At 48.9% G+C, this 15,804-nt stretch overlaps 1 protein-coding gene across 3 annotated transcripts in view; it reads right to left on the bottom strand.

Annotated features, from left to right (window-relative positions):
- Positions 1-15,804, bottom strand: part of NEBL (nebulette) — a 186,787-nt gene that overhangs the window by 141,319 nt on the left and 29,664 nt on the right. Inside the window, exon 1 of one of the 3 annotated variants that reach the window (XM_079948290.1) lies at positions 4,853-5,191. The exons of 1 other annotated variant lie outside the window; for it this stretch is intronic. In XM_079948290.1, coding sequence (XP_079804416.1) covers positions 4,853-4,921 — 69 coding nt within the window. In that variant the 5' untranslated portion in view covers positions 4,922-5,191. Of the gene's footprint in view, positions 1-4,852; positions 5,192-15,804 lie in introns of those variants that run through there. One more of the 3 variants, XM_079948297.1, reaches the window with a different exon arrangement.

Genomic DNA, 15,804 nt, shown 5'->3' with positions numbered 1-15,804 from the left:
GAAGGTTTGGAATTCTCCTGACGTAAATGCAGTCCCGTTGTCTGAGACGAGAGTGTCAGGGAGCCCGTGGGTTGCAAACAGCCTGCGTAGTACCCGGATGGCTGCGGACGTAGAAGTGGACGGTACCAGTGCGACTTCCAGCCATTTGGTGTAGGAGTCCACCACTATGAAGAATGTTTTCCCCTGAAAGGGGCCAGCGAAGTCCACATGCAGGCGTGACCATGGTGCTCGGGCGGACTCCCAGGACTGGACTGGGGCCCTTGGGGGATCTGGGCGGGATTCTTGGCAGGCCTGGCAGTGTTTGACCCAGGCCTCTATCTCTCCGTCGATCCCTGGCCACCACACATAACTCCTGGCAAGGGCCTTCATTCTTACTACCCCTGGGTGTGTCTCGTGTAGGGCTGTGAGGACCCTTTTGCGGAGGGGCTGGGGAACAACGACCCTGCTTCCCCATAACAGGCACCCCTTGTGGGCCGACAGTTCATGTTTGCGGGTTGTGTAGCCGGCGAATTCTGGCCCGGGGCTGCTGCTGGGCCATCCCCTCCACACCCAGTCCAGGACCCGGGAGATGACCCTATCTTTCTTGGAATGGTGTGCAACTTCTTGTGCCTGAATGGGGCGGTCAGGAAGCAGCTCCAGGCTCATAACCTCTTGTGCAGGTGCTGGGTCGGGGCCTGTTTCCGGTAGTGGTAGCCTGCTGAGGGCGTCCGCATGGCCCATCGCCTTCCCTGGACGGTGAATCAGTGCATACTGGTAGCTGGCAAGGAAAATTGACCACCTGAGGACGCGAGGAGACAGCACTTGGGGGGTCTGCTTTTCAGGGGCAAACAAGCCAAGCAACGGCTTGTGGTCAGTCACCACGGTGAAGGGCCGCCCGTACAAGAAATCATGGAATTTTTTTACTCCCTTCACGATTGCCAGACCCTCCTTGTCGATTTGCGAGTAGTTCCGCTCGGTTGCGTTGAGTGTCTGGGAAAAGTATGCCACTGGTACCTCTCTTCCATCCGGGAGTTGGTGTCCCAGGACAGCGCCAATTCCATAGGGCGAGGCGTCACATGCTAGCACCACCGGCAGCCTCTCGTCGAAGTGTGCCAAGACCGAGTTTGAGACAAGCAAGTCCTTGACTGCCTGGAATGCGGCCTCCTGGCGCTGGCCCCACACCCAAGGGGCCCGCTTGTCCAGGAGTCTGTGTAGGGGCTCCGCTACCGCCGCCTTGTGGGGAAGGAAGGAATGGTAAAAGTTCAATAGTCCCAAGAAGGCCTGAAGTTCAGTCTTGTTCTTGGGCGCTGGGGCATCACAAATGGCCCGTACCTTGTCCCCAGTCGGGTGGACCCCTTCTGCGTCCACCATAAATCCCAGAAAGTCCACCTGAGGCACTCCTAGTAGACATTTTTCCCGCTTCACCTTGAGACCCGCCGTCTGGAAACGGTGCAGAACGGTGCGGAGGCGGTCCTCAAACTCCTCTGGTGTGGGCCCGGCAATCAACACATCATCGAAGAAGGGGGTGACGCCAGGAATCCCTTTAAGTAGAGAGTCCATTAGATTCTGGAATATGCCTGGTGCCACGCTGATACCGAATTGCAGCCGCTTTACCCTGAATGCTCCTCTGTGCGTCACAATTGTCTGTGCCTCTGCTGTGGCCTCATCTACTGGCAGCTGTTGATATGCTTGGGCCAAGTCCAGCTTGCCAAAAATTTTCGACCCAGCCAGGGTGGCAAGAACATGGCTGACCACTGGCACTGGGTATGCATGGGCCGTAAGGGCCTTGTTTATGGTACATTTGTAGTCTGCGCAGATGCGGACCGAACCATTAGGCTTGACGGGTGTGACAATTGGGGTTTCCCAGGGGGCATTAGGCACCGGCTCCAGCACTCCTTGCTCCACAAGCCGGTCCAATTCCTCGTCTATACGGGGTTTCAGGGCGAACGGGACCCGGCGGGCCTTGAGCCTGACCGGTCGTACTGCGGGGTCAAGCTGTAGAGCAATTGGGGGGCCCGTATACTGTCCCAATTTCCCATCAAAAACCCCCGGAAATTCCTTGCATATGGCGTCCACGTCCACTTGTAAGCTAGTGTGGTTCACCCCGGTGACGGCTAGCCCCAGTGGTCCAAACCATGCCAATCCCAGTAAGCTAATGTAGGGGCCCTTGACCACCAGCAATTCCAGTTGCCGCGTCCGCCCTCGGTATTGCACCCTGAAGGTCCCCACCCCCATTGTGGGGACCTTACGTTTCTGGAAGTCCCGGAGGGTGAATGGGGCCGGCCTGAGTTTGGGACCCCCAGTAGGACACAGTTTCCTTAAGGTCCTTGCCGAGATTATGGATAGAGTTGAACCCGTGTCAAGCTCCATGCGGCATGGGGCCCCCTCTATCTGTACGTCAACATAAATTTTCTCTACGTTGGGGTGGGGCAACTGGTATACCTGGAAGTCCGTGAGCTCAGTCGAGTTGCCTTGGTGCGTTGGGCCCCGGGACCTGGGGCTCTTGGATTGGTCATCTGATGCCTGGCGTCGGGTGGGCCGAGCCCGACACACCCGGGCGATGTGTCCCGATTTTCTGCACTGCCTGCACTCTGCGTTGCGGAAACGGCAGGTCCTCCTCTCGTGACTTTCTCCACAGCTTGCGCAGTTCCCTCCTTCTCGTCGAGGCAGCTGTGGTATGTGGGCTGCTTGAGTGCGCTGCTGTACTCGGTGCACCTCCTCCCTGTTGGATCCTGAGTCGTCGGTGAGGTCTTCATGGTGGACCCTCGGTTGGGATGGCAGGCTCGGCCGTGCCTCTTGCGTCGACCTCTCGGCAGCTTCCGTTGCCAGGGCCTCCTCCAGAGCGACCTGGAACGTTAGGTCCTTCTTAGCGTAGAGGCGTCGTTGCAGCTTCTCATCCCTCAGGCCACCGACGAGGCGGTCACGAAGCATGTTCTCCAGCTCTGAGAAGTTGCAGAACCGGGCGGCTTGGCGGAGAGAGGTCACAAACCCAGTTATGGTTTCCCCAGGGGCTTGCCGCTTTGCGTAGAAGGCATTTCGACGAGCCACCACTGAGGGCTGCGGCGAAAAGTGCCCCTTCAGCTGTTCCATTATTGTTTTGTATGGAACAGTAGCGACGTCTTCAGGCGCAAGGAGAGCCCGGGCGATTTCAAACGTCTCCTCTCCGCAGACGCTGAAGAATATTGCCCTCTTCTTGGCGTCTTCTTCATCGGTGACCCCTTTGGCTTCTAGGAGGAAGGTGAAACGGGAGGCGTATGCTTCCCAGTCTCCAGATGCTGGGTTGAACGGCGAAAAGCTGCTGTTGGTTGCCATTCTGAGTTCCTTGTGTCCCGGAGCTGAAGCCTGGATACACGGTGCGAGGCAGCGATGCGGCAGGTGGCGGTGCTGCGGTGCTGTGTGTGGCAGTCAGCTCAGCGGGATCCCACCTTCGTCGCCAGTGAAATATACTCAGAGTCGCAAAGTGATTTCATGCTCTTTATTCAGCTCATAGTGGTGAGGAGGAATGAATGAAAGTCCCCTCAAGGTATCTGCTTTATATACATTATTTACACAATGGGCTGCACATGATTGGCTAATTCCGGAATTCTACTGTAAGCCAATCAGGTTGTGGATTCACTTCTATCTGGAGCATGATTGGGTAGTTCCTGCCAACCAATCATACTGCTGCATTGTTCTAGGACCAATCAGACTGCTGCATTCTGAATCCTATTGTTCTAGGACCAATCAGGCTGCTGCCTTTTGGATCCTATTGTTCTAGGGCCAATCAGACTGCTGCAGTTTGGATCCTATTCAACCCAGTACATAACAGGGGGGGTCACCCGGGGAGGGATAGAGGGGGCTTTCCTCCACCTACTGTACTGCCAGCTGAGCATATCCAACCTAAAGAAGCTTTCTGGTCGGATTGAAAGGGGACCTGACTAACCCCTCACAAAACTGACGGCCGGGGTGGGGTGGGGGGGGCTGTATCCAGTTTAATCTTGCTCCGCCCCCACCGCGGCGGGCGTGCTTCGCGATGCGTCAGTGGCTGGTTGACACGTTAATTACCGTCTGCCCACCCCGCCACCGCCGCGCTGATTAGAGGAGGAAGGGGACGAGGCGGGGGAGGAGCAGCGGCGCAGATTCCGATGCACAAGCAGCCGCCCAGGCGCGCGCTCGGCCACCTGCGAAGCTTCCCGTTCCAGCCTCTCATCCCAGCGCAGCAGCCCAGCTCCTCAAAGCAGGCGGCGGAGCCGAGCCCAGCGCCAGGCGCCTGTGCGTCCCCCACGACCACCGACACCTCACGACTCCCCGTTAACCCTTCATGGCGCTCCCTCGCCGCCGCCGCCCCACCACCTTGCTCCTCCGCTTCGCCCCCTTCCCTGCTCTTCTCTGGGGAACCGCAAGGGCAACGTTCAGCCCGCGCTTAACTGGAAAGGAGAGGGTGGTGGGGGCGGGAATTACCAGGCTCTGGTTTTTTATCATCACTATTACAATTATTATTACGTTGTGTTACGCTTCCCTTTTCACCCCTCACAAGTGCAGGTGGCGGACACTTTTTCCCGTCCTGGGTGGGGTGGGGGAGTCAAGTTCAAGGGGCGGGAGGAAAACGAAGGAACCCCGAGGAACCCCGAAGCCCTCTCTCCTCACGCACAAAATAAAAAGCGACGCATTTTCCGATTTTTTTGAGAGCAGCAGGCACTTCTTCAAGCAGGTGAAGCAAAATGACGCTGGGCAGGGAGGCGAGGGAGTTCAGAAGCAGCTCGCGAGGGAAGCTCCCTTCTCCCCTCATACACGCACACACGGGTCGCCCCTCGTCCTGCTTCCCCTCAGCCCTCCTCCCCCTGTTCCCCCCACGCACCCCGCCCGCCCGCCCGCCCTCCCTCGCCGCGCGCACCTTATCCAGGCAGTTGACTTTCTCGGTCGGATAGACGACTTTGCCACAGCGGGCGCACTGAGGGTTCATGGTCGAGCTGTCCGCGAAGCGTCCCGGCGGAAGCGGCCGCCCCGAGCTGCTGGGCGCATTCCCTGCCCGCCGCCGCGGCGCTGAGCGGCGAGCGAGGCGGATGAGTCGCCGGGCACTGCGGACTCTCTGGCGAGGAAGGTCAGCGGCGGAAGCGCGGCTCCAGCTGGCGGCGGCGGCTGCGACAGAGGCTCGGCAGCATGTGCAAGCGAGTGGGAGGGGGGAAACAACCGCTGCTGCCTGGAGCCTCCTCCGCCTGCGCCCGCCTCCGCCTGGTGCCTGCGCGCTCCGCTCCTCCAGCAGAGAGCGAGAGAGGGAGAGACCCGCCGCGCTGAAGGAAGGGGGCGGGCTGCTGGACGCGGGCTGCTCCCTTCGCCGCCAGGCCTCTCTCTCTAAGGAAGAGGAGGAACCCCGGAGCAGGTGGGGGAACGTGGCCTGCCCTCTCTGCTGCTATGGCTTAGCCATCAGGGCTCGAGAAGAATGGGAACGTCAGCATGGATAAGTTGTTGCCTTCGAAACTTATCATGAGGTGGGGGGAATTAGGGGAGAAGAAAGGATTCCTTCCCTGGTATCTCCTTCCAAGCTCCAAGGATCCAGCCTCTCAACAAGATGTGTTTGCAAACCTCCCCCTACCAATACTGGTTTGATTGATTGATTGATTGATTGATTGGTTTCTATACCGCTTAATATATTAAAAATGTTTCTAAGCGGTGTACAAAAAAACTGGAGCAACCACAGGCAACTTAAACAAAATATTACAAATATATATACAGTATTGCATATAAAAGTATTATACAAAGCTACTTCTGTAGTGTGGCATGCCATCCCAATATCCCAGTAATGTGAGATTTCAGAGGTTCCAGGCACTTATCCAGGGTTCCTGTCTTTTTGGAATGAGGTACAGGGGAGACTGTGGCGTCTTTATTATATATAGGTGGTTTATTTACACACATATACAACCTGAGCCTACGATGAAGGGGTTCGCAGCATTAGCACCCCAAAAGGGTCTTGTTTCTTCCATAGGTACAGCCTTGGATTTAAACAGAAAACAAATATTTCTCTGACACTCTTCAGCTTGCTGCTTTAACTCTAGGTCACATCACTGCCACTCTAAATTCAGGATTTCTCCTCCTAACTCTCTCCCCGCCCATTTGTCTTCTCACACAGAGCCTCCTTTCCTTGGTTCTCTTAATGGCCCATCACCCAGGCAATCGCTTCAACAAAAGAAGCTAGGCTGGCTTATATTCTAACACTTGTTGGATCCAGGGGCTAGAAGGATCTCGCATACCCTCCAAAACTCATAACAATATATAAATCAGTATCAAATCATTTTCCTTTTGACACACCCTCCCTCTCAGCCTTCTGGTTCTTGTCCAGGGTCCAAACAAACTATCAGGGGTGCAGTTTGGTAATTTTGGGAAAAGCTTTGGCCCTCCGGGCAGTGGCGTAGCGTGGGTTGTCAGCACCCGGGGCAGGGCAAGTAATTTGCGCCCCCTAACCCGTGGATTTGCGCACCCTAACCCGTGGATTTGTGCCCCCTAACCCTAACCCCCAGATGTTGCGCCCGGTGTGGCCGGCCCCCCCTGCACCCCCCACGCTACGCCACTGCCTCCGGGTGCTGGTGGACCTCAGCTCCCACCACCTGGTTCTTGGCCATGATGGCTGGGGCTGATGGGAGTTTGAGTCCAACAATATTTGGAGGGCTACAGATTCCTCCACTCCTTTTAGATCCTTGGCCCAGCTCATAAGGTGGTGGTACTTTTTGATTCTGCTGAGTTGGGCCCTGGACCTCTGCCCTGATTTCCTGCCCTAACAACACTACTGTTGGAGGTGTTTTAGCATCCCCTGAGCAGACCTTTCACAGCCCTGTATGATTATAGTGTTGGTTTTTAGACACCATTGATGATCACTTGTGAATTATCACTTGACAACTGATGGATGATCAAGGACTTAACAAGCTGACACAGTGTTCCTTTGGCTGCAATACTATACAGACTTTCCTGGGAGTAAGGCCCACTGAACTTCATGGTATTTGCCTGCAAGCAAACATGCATAGGGTTCCACTGTTAACCTCTGGAAAACTTTCTGGAATTCTTTTATAAACTTTTTTTTATTTAATAAAAATAATTGCACTTATCCTTTCTGAGCAAAGCTTCTTCAAGTCGGTTTACATTATAAAATCTTCCAAAATGCAATAGCAGTACAAAATATAAATGCAGAATCATTTCTATAAGTGCTCTAGTACTAAAATCTTAATGTCACACAGCCTTCAGCTTGGTGGGAGGACTAGAGAGACAGCAGTTGTGGTTTGAATTGGATGGAACTGTGAGCTTAGCAAGACTGGAAAAAGCCTCGGGGCTTCAGGATAGGGTCTGTCCCCATTACTGCTTTTGGAATTTGATGGATGATTAGTGGGCATGCTGCATGCTTAGGCATCAACCTGCTTCCAATATTTGTTCAGTTTTATGTGTCTTGGGCATAAAACCATAACAAAAATGCTATGCTATCAAAAAAGTATAATTGCCCTTCCCCTGCCCCCAAGCATCAGTGTAATACCCAGATCAATAAAGTCAAAAGATTCCAAAGTATTCCTCGGGGTATACCTTTATATCCAAAAGCCTTAAAGACATGACACAATGACTTTCAGCACTCTGATTTACAGAAAACTAAATGCAAACTAAAACAGACGTGACAGCAAAGGAGGCAGGGCTGGCCCACCCATGAGGCAGGGTGAGGCAACCACCTCGGGCGCCAGAATCTACAGGGGCAACAGATCCAGCCTCCAATGAATGCATGCTCCTTGGAAGCCAGATCTGCCACCTCTTCAGCAGCCCACCCCAATGCCACCTCTACAGCAGCTACTTGGCAAATAGGAGGTTCTGTTGGTCTCCTCCCACCCCTAGGGAGGAAACAGTGGGCTCTGAGGTCTCCTGGGCTCTGCACCCACCTGGCTGCTTTCCCTCCTGTGACAGCCTCTGATTCCTACTTCAACAATCAGGTAAGGTTGAGCTGATTCCCCTCCTTGTTCCTGATGGACGTTGTCACCCCTCCCTTGTTCCCAGTGTAGATCTTCACTCACTCCTTCTTCCCTGGCTGTGGGGCCACTGCCATTTCATGGTTCGCCTCAGGTACCAAAAGTCTTGGTTGTCATATGCAAACGAAAGCTTGACATTTTGCTGATTAGATCACTGCTCAAATCCTTGAAGTGATGAGTAGAAACTTGTTCACATTTTCAGATACCAGGAGGCATACCTGCCAAGGCTATATCCTGAACTGGTTGTAAATAAGGAAACAGGAAAGTGGAGACTGGCTGAGGGCAGACTGAGGTTGGTTGGGCAGTGCCTCATTCACCCAAACACACCAGTCCCCATTGGTCTATCCGGAGTCCCAAGGTGAGCAAGTGTAAGAGTTCCAGGCAGAGAAGTGCTAGCACTATATTCAAGCTCCCTTGGGTGCTGCTTTGTGCAAAATGCCCCTTTCTCCACCATTCTGCTCAGCAGAATTCCCCCTTTCGAGCTTTAAGGTTGTGTAAACTGAGGCCAGGGATTGTCATCTGCCCAGCTACAGCATTTCTAAGCTATGGTCTGGTGATGGTGCGCTGTGCCTTGACTGCTGAGTTGCACTGTATCCTTGCAGCATGGGCAGAGCAGCTGTCAACGTGGAGGTGGCCATTTCCACATTTATTTCTCCTCCTATTGAAGTCAATGGAAAGGAAATTTCTTGCACTGGGTTCCGGAGTAGTGTAAAGTTCCACTGTGGCGTGGATGTGCTTTGGAGGAGCATAGGATGCAATGTAAATGCGAGCCTCCCCCACCCCACCCTGTTTCAGGTATTCCATGAGCATATCTCACATTCCACCAGGGTAGTAGGGTTTCCATCATATCCTTTGATCTCTCAACCAGTTTAACTCAAGCATAGGAGTGCCCTGTTAGAGAACAGTTTCCGTGTATGAGAACAGCAGCTATAATTACTAGTCTTCACTGTGTGTGTGAGGCTGCATGGTGAATACCACAAGTCTAAATGCTACATTAGCGTAAAATCCTATTAGTCTGGCAGAAAGCATAAGGCAGTCCTGTTTAAATCATTTCCCAATTTTCCAACTCACTGAAGCAATGGAGTTATGTGTAGTTTGAAGATTAAATTGCCTGCTACGTTTCCATTTGTGCTAATACAGAAACAAAGTACGGTAACCATTGCCTGTATGGTATTTGCAAACTTCCTAATGTGATTCTTCATCTTTTCTTCAAGAGTTACCAATCGCTTTGGTTTAAAAAATAAAATAAAATATGGTGTTTGTAGTTGTGGTACAACTAAATTACAACAATTCAGTGTGCCAGTCCTGACAGATTTACATGGAATTCCAGGGCAATTCAATTCACATGACCATTCCTTTGTTATATTTTCCCCCCAATTTACAGATACTTTTTTAATCAGTATTTTTTGCATGTGCATGTGCATGTGCATGTGGAAAAAGCCAAAATGCATTTAGAGGAGAAAATGCTCAAGCAAATTCTTCTATTTCAGATTTGTCTATGAAAGTTTCCATTTGAATTTCCTAATCCTGCAACACACCACACTGATTTTCTGCAGACCATTGTATTCCACAAACAGAGGGCAGATATACCACAAAGGCAAAAGATTTGCAGTTGCTCATGTATATACAAGCTGAGTTGAACACTGAAGGCAAAATTAATACCTTCCAGTTACATTTCATCTTCTGTATGGAAAGCAACAACAGTTTTCCACCTGTGGGGGAAGACAATTTCCCTTTCAAATTGTTCAGCATACAGTTCATGGGTGTTATACTCTCATTGAATACTGCATAATATATGATGAGATTAACATTTTATATTTTTCCAAGATCTTGATAAAAGAAAACGAAGATAAAATAGCCACCCCCGAGAAAGGCATGTAGAACAAAGCCACACTGATTTGCTTGGTTCTGCATCACAGAGCTTGAATCAACCCGTAGTAATTATCTTGCTTTAAATAAAATTAATCCTTGTTATATGCTTACATTTGGAGAGATAAATATTTGTTGTGTTGAGATGGGCAGCTTGCTCATGCCTGCTGCAGTGCAATGTCCTCATTCTCTAATAAGCAGTTTTCCCTCCCGAAGGAATCAATATCTCCTTGGAGCTGTTTAAAACTATAATTTTATATTTATCCCACTCTCTTGTATATCATGTGCATTTAGCTGGAAACTATTGTTCTATCTGATAAATTCAAGAGACAGTTTGCTGGTGGACCTGGTTGGTATAGACTGGAGTGTCCAACGTGGCACCATCCAGATGTTGGCTCCAACTCGTATCAGCTTTAGTCAGCATAGCCAACAACATCTGGAGGGCTCTAAATTAGCTACTCCTGTTACAGGCAATGACAAGACTAAGACTGTGGCCAGGTGATATTTCTCTAACCTAGCAGCAATAAGCTGTGGCCCTCCAGTTGTTGGAGTAGAATTCACATCAGCACCAGCCAGTGTGGCCAATTGCCAAGGAGATGGGAGTTGTAGTCCAACAACATCTGGAGGGTCACGGGAGGGGGGCATTGTATTGGACCAAGTTCTCCATTTCGCATACCGGTATGTGCTAACTGCAGGGTACATAGTAAAAAGTACATGCTTGATAGGAAAGAGTTCTTCTATAGACCGATGTAACTAGTTGGAGAAACAAAGAAGCCATGCTTGTCCCTTTGTTCTCAGAAGATACATCAAGGTGATACATCAAGGTTGAGAGAAAGTGTGAGAAAGGAGGTGGAAGTGAAAGGGGGTGACTCTTAACACATATTAATTTGACTTCAAAGTACAGGTCAGCACAGAGGGCAAAGAGACAGAGCCAGTTTAGGTCTCCCACTCTGTCTGTCTTAACCCCATTCAAGCCTCTCTAAGCAAGCTGAGTTACAGGTCATCTTCCAATGGTCAGGAGGTCAGGGGCATGCGATCTACTTCAAGGCAGTAAACGTTCATGCAAGAGGAAGGTAACATAGTCCAATGAAGGTGGAAAAGGCACTCAGTTTCTGAAAGTCCACCGTGCCTTTTAGTGAGTCTTTCAGAAGCCTATAGAGCAGCCATTTTAGGTGACAAATTACTCAAAATAAGAAGTAAACTAGAGTTATCAGTTATATAAGGCAAGCAGGACCCCCTTAGCACACACCACCTGTGGTTCTCCTTTCTGCCATTATCAAGGTGCTGCTGTGAAGCAACAAAATCAGGCCAGACATTTCCTCCTTCTGCAAGCTGTCCTGATGGGGCGGAGTTTGGAATCTGCTGCCGAATTCCTAGAGTTCAGCCCTCCAACGCCTTACAGAACTTTCTTCATGCAGCTCATCTCCTTGTCACAGAGTCTCATGGCTATCTTGCCCAGCAACTTCAGAGAACAAAGGTACTATAGCTGCAGTCTTTTATGCAAGAGTAATGTTTTGAATATCATGGCTTATCCAATAGTCAATAATTCAATATTTTCTGCTGGAGATTGTGCAGAAGAGTCAGCATTGCAGTCAAGTACATTAAGAATCATGTTGAACTAAACAATTGACTTATTTTTTAGCCCTTCAGTGACATATACACTGCAGCAATAGATACCATCACACGGGCAGAAAAAGTAGAACAATCTAGGGAGATACTTTAAAGGGGAAATGATATTAGACTTTGCTGAGCAAACTCAACAGAAGAGAGGAATAGAATTTTTTGAAGATAATGCATATAGTAGGGAGAAAGATATAAAGGAGGAAAAGGACAGATGCCTGAGGAAGTTTTTTCCCCCTCCCTTTTCATCTGTGTTTATTCTAGCTCACCCATACTGAGCAAAATAGTTCTAAATAGAGGCCAGGAAGTACATCCAGTCTCCTTGAAATATGCAAATCACTATACTGTAGTGATGTGCATGTATATCTCATTGATTTTAATGGGACCCAGATATCTTTGGCTGTCAGCAGAACTGCAGCCTAAATGGTTCTACAAATGCTTCTACAGAAAGTAATTCTTTGTAATATTTCAGTTGGGAGAAGCACTTGCATATACCTATTGACCTCAGGGGCCATCACTACCTCTGATTCAGCTATTCCTTGCTTACTCAAAATCATCCTGTTTTCCTTCTCTCATTTTGCAGAATTTCTTGTAAAAGTCACCCAGGGCATTCTCTGCTTGCTTAAAAAGAAGAAGAAACAACTTGTTTGAGCCTGTTACAATTCAGCCAAGGAAACTTCAGATTTTGAGACAGAAGGAGATAGACACAGACACAAATGAAGCAAAGAAATCAGGTTTTGAGGGGCTCGATGTGGTCCTCCTTCCACCACAGAACCTTCTTTGTCCTCACAGTCATGGCGGACAGCCTCTCGCTTAAGCAGGGGGAGAGCGTGGGAAGTGGATAAGTAAGGAGCAGCAGCAGCTTCTGCTCTGCATCCTTGCTGCCATCCCAATTTACTCCCTTAAAAATCTATGGCAGCAACTACTTGCAGAAATAAGGCAGCAGGACATCCATAGATTGATTTTTGAAGTGAAATATTTGCCTCGACTACAGTGTTTGCAGAGGGAGCACCTACTGGATACTATGTGTGATGGCTATTTCTTTATGGAATATGACTGATACAATAGGTAGATGAGGGCTCACCACTGTTTTGGGACCTGTGGGCACATTTGGAAACCTGGTCATTGTTCATACTCAGTATCCCAGGAGGACAAGATCCCAGGCACTGATGTTCTGGGCTGAAAGAAGCAACATCTCAAGGAAAGAATCCTTTTCCATTCAAGCTCAGCTCAGACCAACATGCCATGGAGAAGGACAGTTCAAGCATCACAAAGATGACCTTAAAGCAAAAGTTTGTGCCACTGAGTTCCTGAAGCTTAGGTAAAATGAAAACCAGGCTTGATCCAACTGAGGCAAAGTATGCTACTCTAATAAACACTGGAAGTCTTCTGCATCCAAAATGCCAGGAAAAAGTATTTTGAAAGGAAAACGCATCAGCCCCTGTCTCTGGAATCACCTGCACTGTAATCAAACAAGCTATTTTTGTAGCTGGACTGTTGGAATCAGGGACTCACTCCGTAAACTGGGACAGACCCATGACTTGTCATCAAAGCACAGAGGCCTTGAGCCAGGGTGTATACAATGTGCTTGAAGTGCCCAGAGGGTTGGCTAAGGGTGAATGTGGTCCTTGAGTCCTAAGGGCATAACCACCCCCAGTTTGTGCCATGATAAATTTGTTAGCTGTCATCACACAGCCCCCACTGAAGAATCTGGAGTGCCGCATCACAATTGGGCAGAAGATGGAAAGGGTACTTAGTAGTTGCAATGTGTGGGAGAAGGAAGATGCAGGAGGTTTATCCAACCATCTGATTTCTATACCTCCTTTTATCCAATGTTCCCAGGGCAGTATACATCATTAAAAACATAATTTACATATATATTTTGTCTTTTACATAATTAACATAAAAATAAAAGACAATAAAATAAAAAACAATAAAACAATCACAGAATAAAGTCATAATAACAGGTCCCTCCCATGTTTAAAAGGCCATAGTTGTTTAGTGGCTGAGGGCCTGGGTAAAGAGGAATGTTTTCGCCTGGCATCTAAAGACATGTAATGATGGCACCAAGTGAGCCTTTCTGGGGAGAGCATTCCACAAATGGAGAGCTACCACAGAAAAAGCCCATTCTCATGTTGTCACCCTCTGAACCTTTTGGGAAGTGGGGACACAGAGAAGTGCCTTGGGGGGAAAGCACAGGGTCTGGGTTGGTTCATATGGGGAGGTGCAGTCCTTAAGGTAATGAGGTCCTGAGTCATGTGAGTTTAGCATGGAGCTGGTTTGTGTACAGGGGGTTGCAGGAGGGAAGAGGCATGGACGTGGGGGTGATGGTAAAAACAGGGGTGCAGGATAGAAGAGAGAAATAGCTTCAATTATTGGGTTGGGAAGATAAAAGGTCATCTTAGTAGTTGCATGGGGTGGAAAGGGGAAGCTGCAGGGGGTTAGTGTGAGGAAAATGGCAGGGGTTGGCAAGCAAAGCACGCAGGTGTGCAGTCCCTAGTATTACAATAAACATATAAAGGTAAAGGGACCCCTGACCACTAGGTCCAGAAGCGGACGCCGCCGGGGTTGCGGCACTCATCTCACTTTATTGGCCGAGGGAGCCGGCGTACAGCTTCCAGGTCATGTGACCAGCATGACTAAGCTGCTTCTGGCAAACCAGAGCAGTGCACGGAAACATCATTTACCTTCCCGCTGGAGCGGTACCTATTTATCTACTTGCACTTTGATGTGCTTTCGAACTGCTAGGTTGGCAGGAGAATATATATATACTCCAGGAGAAAAAAACGTTTCCATGCTCTCAGGACCCAACCCAACTGTGCAAACAAGATGTTACCACTTAACTAGTTATATGGGAACAGAGATAGGGATGCAGATCACTCAAATGCAGATCAGAATGTGCATCCGGTTGCTGGAAACCACAAGTGGGGGAGGGTTTTTCTTGGGCTTGAATCCTGCTTGCTGGTTTCCCAGAGGCAACTGTTCAGCCACTGTAAGAACAGGATGCTGGACTAGATGGGCCATTGACATGTTCTAGCAGGTTCTTCATTTGTTACTATCCCTTTCAAAACAATGCAGTGTAGATAGGTATGTTCTGATGCACATACCGTCCAAGATTTGTTACACTTTCCAAACCATCAAGTTATATTTATGTTGTCTGTGCACAGAGAACTCTTTAGCTGCTGTTCATTTCCGAAGAAAAGTCACAGAAGAGAAACCATTTATTTTGCACTTGAGTTAAAGGAAAGTGCCCTTTAGAATGCAGCAGAGGTTAAAGAGAAATTCCTTCAGTTTATGTAACAGCGCCCAGTTCAACAGCCTCAGCAGCTGAAATCCAGTTAGGATTCTATCCATCAAAACTGCCTCAGAAAAGGAATGGCTCTCAAAGGCTAAAGAACCTTCTCAAACGAATGCAAAATGAAATAAAGACACAGACATTCACATACAATGAAAAGTGTTGGAAATAAGGCTGACTTTGTCTCGTTAACCTGGCACACAAGCCCCGGTGATCAGTAACTGGCATTTATGAGAACCTGCTAGGAGGGAACTCTAAACTTCACAAATGAGTGTCACTATGGAAACTAATCAAATGAACAAAAGTATGAAAGAGCAGACTCAGTGGAAACATCTGAGAGGGAGGAACAGCACAGTAAACAAATTGTGTATGTTAAAAGTCCATGATTGAAAAGCTCGGGCGAACAAACCCTGATATCTAGAGGGTTCTGGAGTAAGTTCATGACAATTTCTCACTGAGTCATTAAAATCTGTGAGCACTATATATTTTTCAAGGGGAAGACACACACTGTGCCTCTTTTATAGGCAAACCAGAGCAGTTGGCACAGAGTGCTGTTAGCTAGAGGGTGGGTTTTTGGCAGAATGTTGTGTTCCTAGTGCAACAGGAAAATAAAAGGCTTCAAATAAGCTACCAGTGTATGCTTTTTTATTTCAAAAATGACAAAATTTTGGGTTTTCCAAATTAAATAACAGTTGCCTTTTAATATAGGGCAAGCTTTTAGAAATGCCCCTCACAACACGCAACTGGGAAGTTGGCTTGCAGTCCCTGCAAGTTTGGTAGTAAACAGAGCTTTCTTTGATTTCTTAGAAAATCAGCTAAGTGGGGTAAACTTGGGCTACGGTGAGAAAAATTACCATTATTAGTGAGCACATGCAACAAGTTCAAAGGAAACTACACTCTCAAAGGCATATTCATTAATAATATTGTATATCCTATGCTAGGGGTGGGCAAATGATGACCATCCAGATGTTATTTAACTCCTGTCTTCTGTCAGCCCCAGCCAACACAGCCAATAGTCAGGGATGGTGGGAATTGTAGCCCAACAAGATCTGGAAGGCCAGAGGTTGC

The sequence above is a fragment of the Podarcis cretensis genome, assembly GCF_951804945.1.
Source record: "Podarcis cretensis genome assembly, chromosome: 12".
NCBI lineage: Eukaryota > Metazoa > Chordata > Lepidosauria > Squamata > Lacertidae > Podarcis > Podarcis cretensis.
The sequence above is the reverse complement of the archived record's forward strand: the minus strand, read 5'-3'. Positions and strand labels throughout refer to the sequence as shown.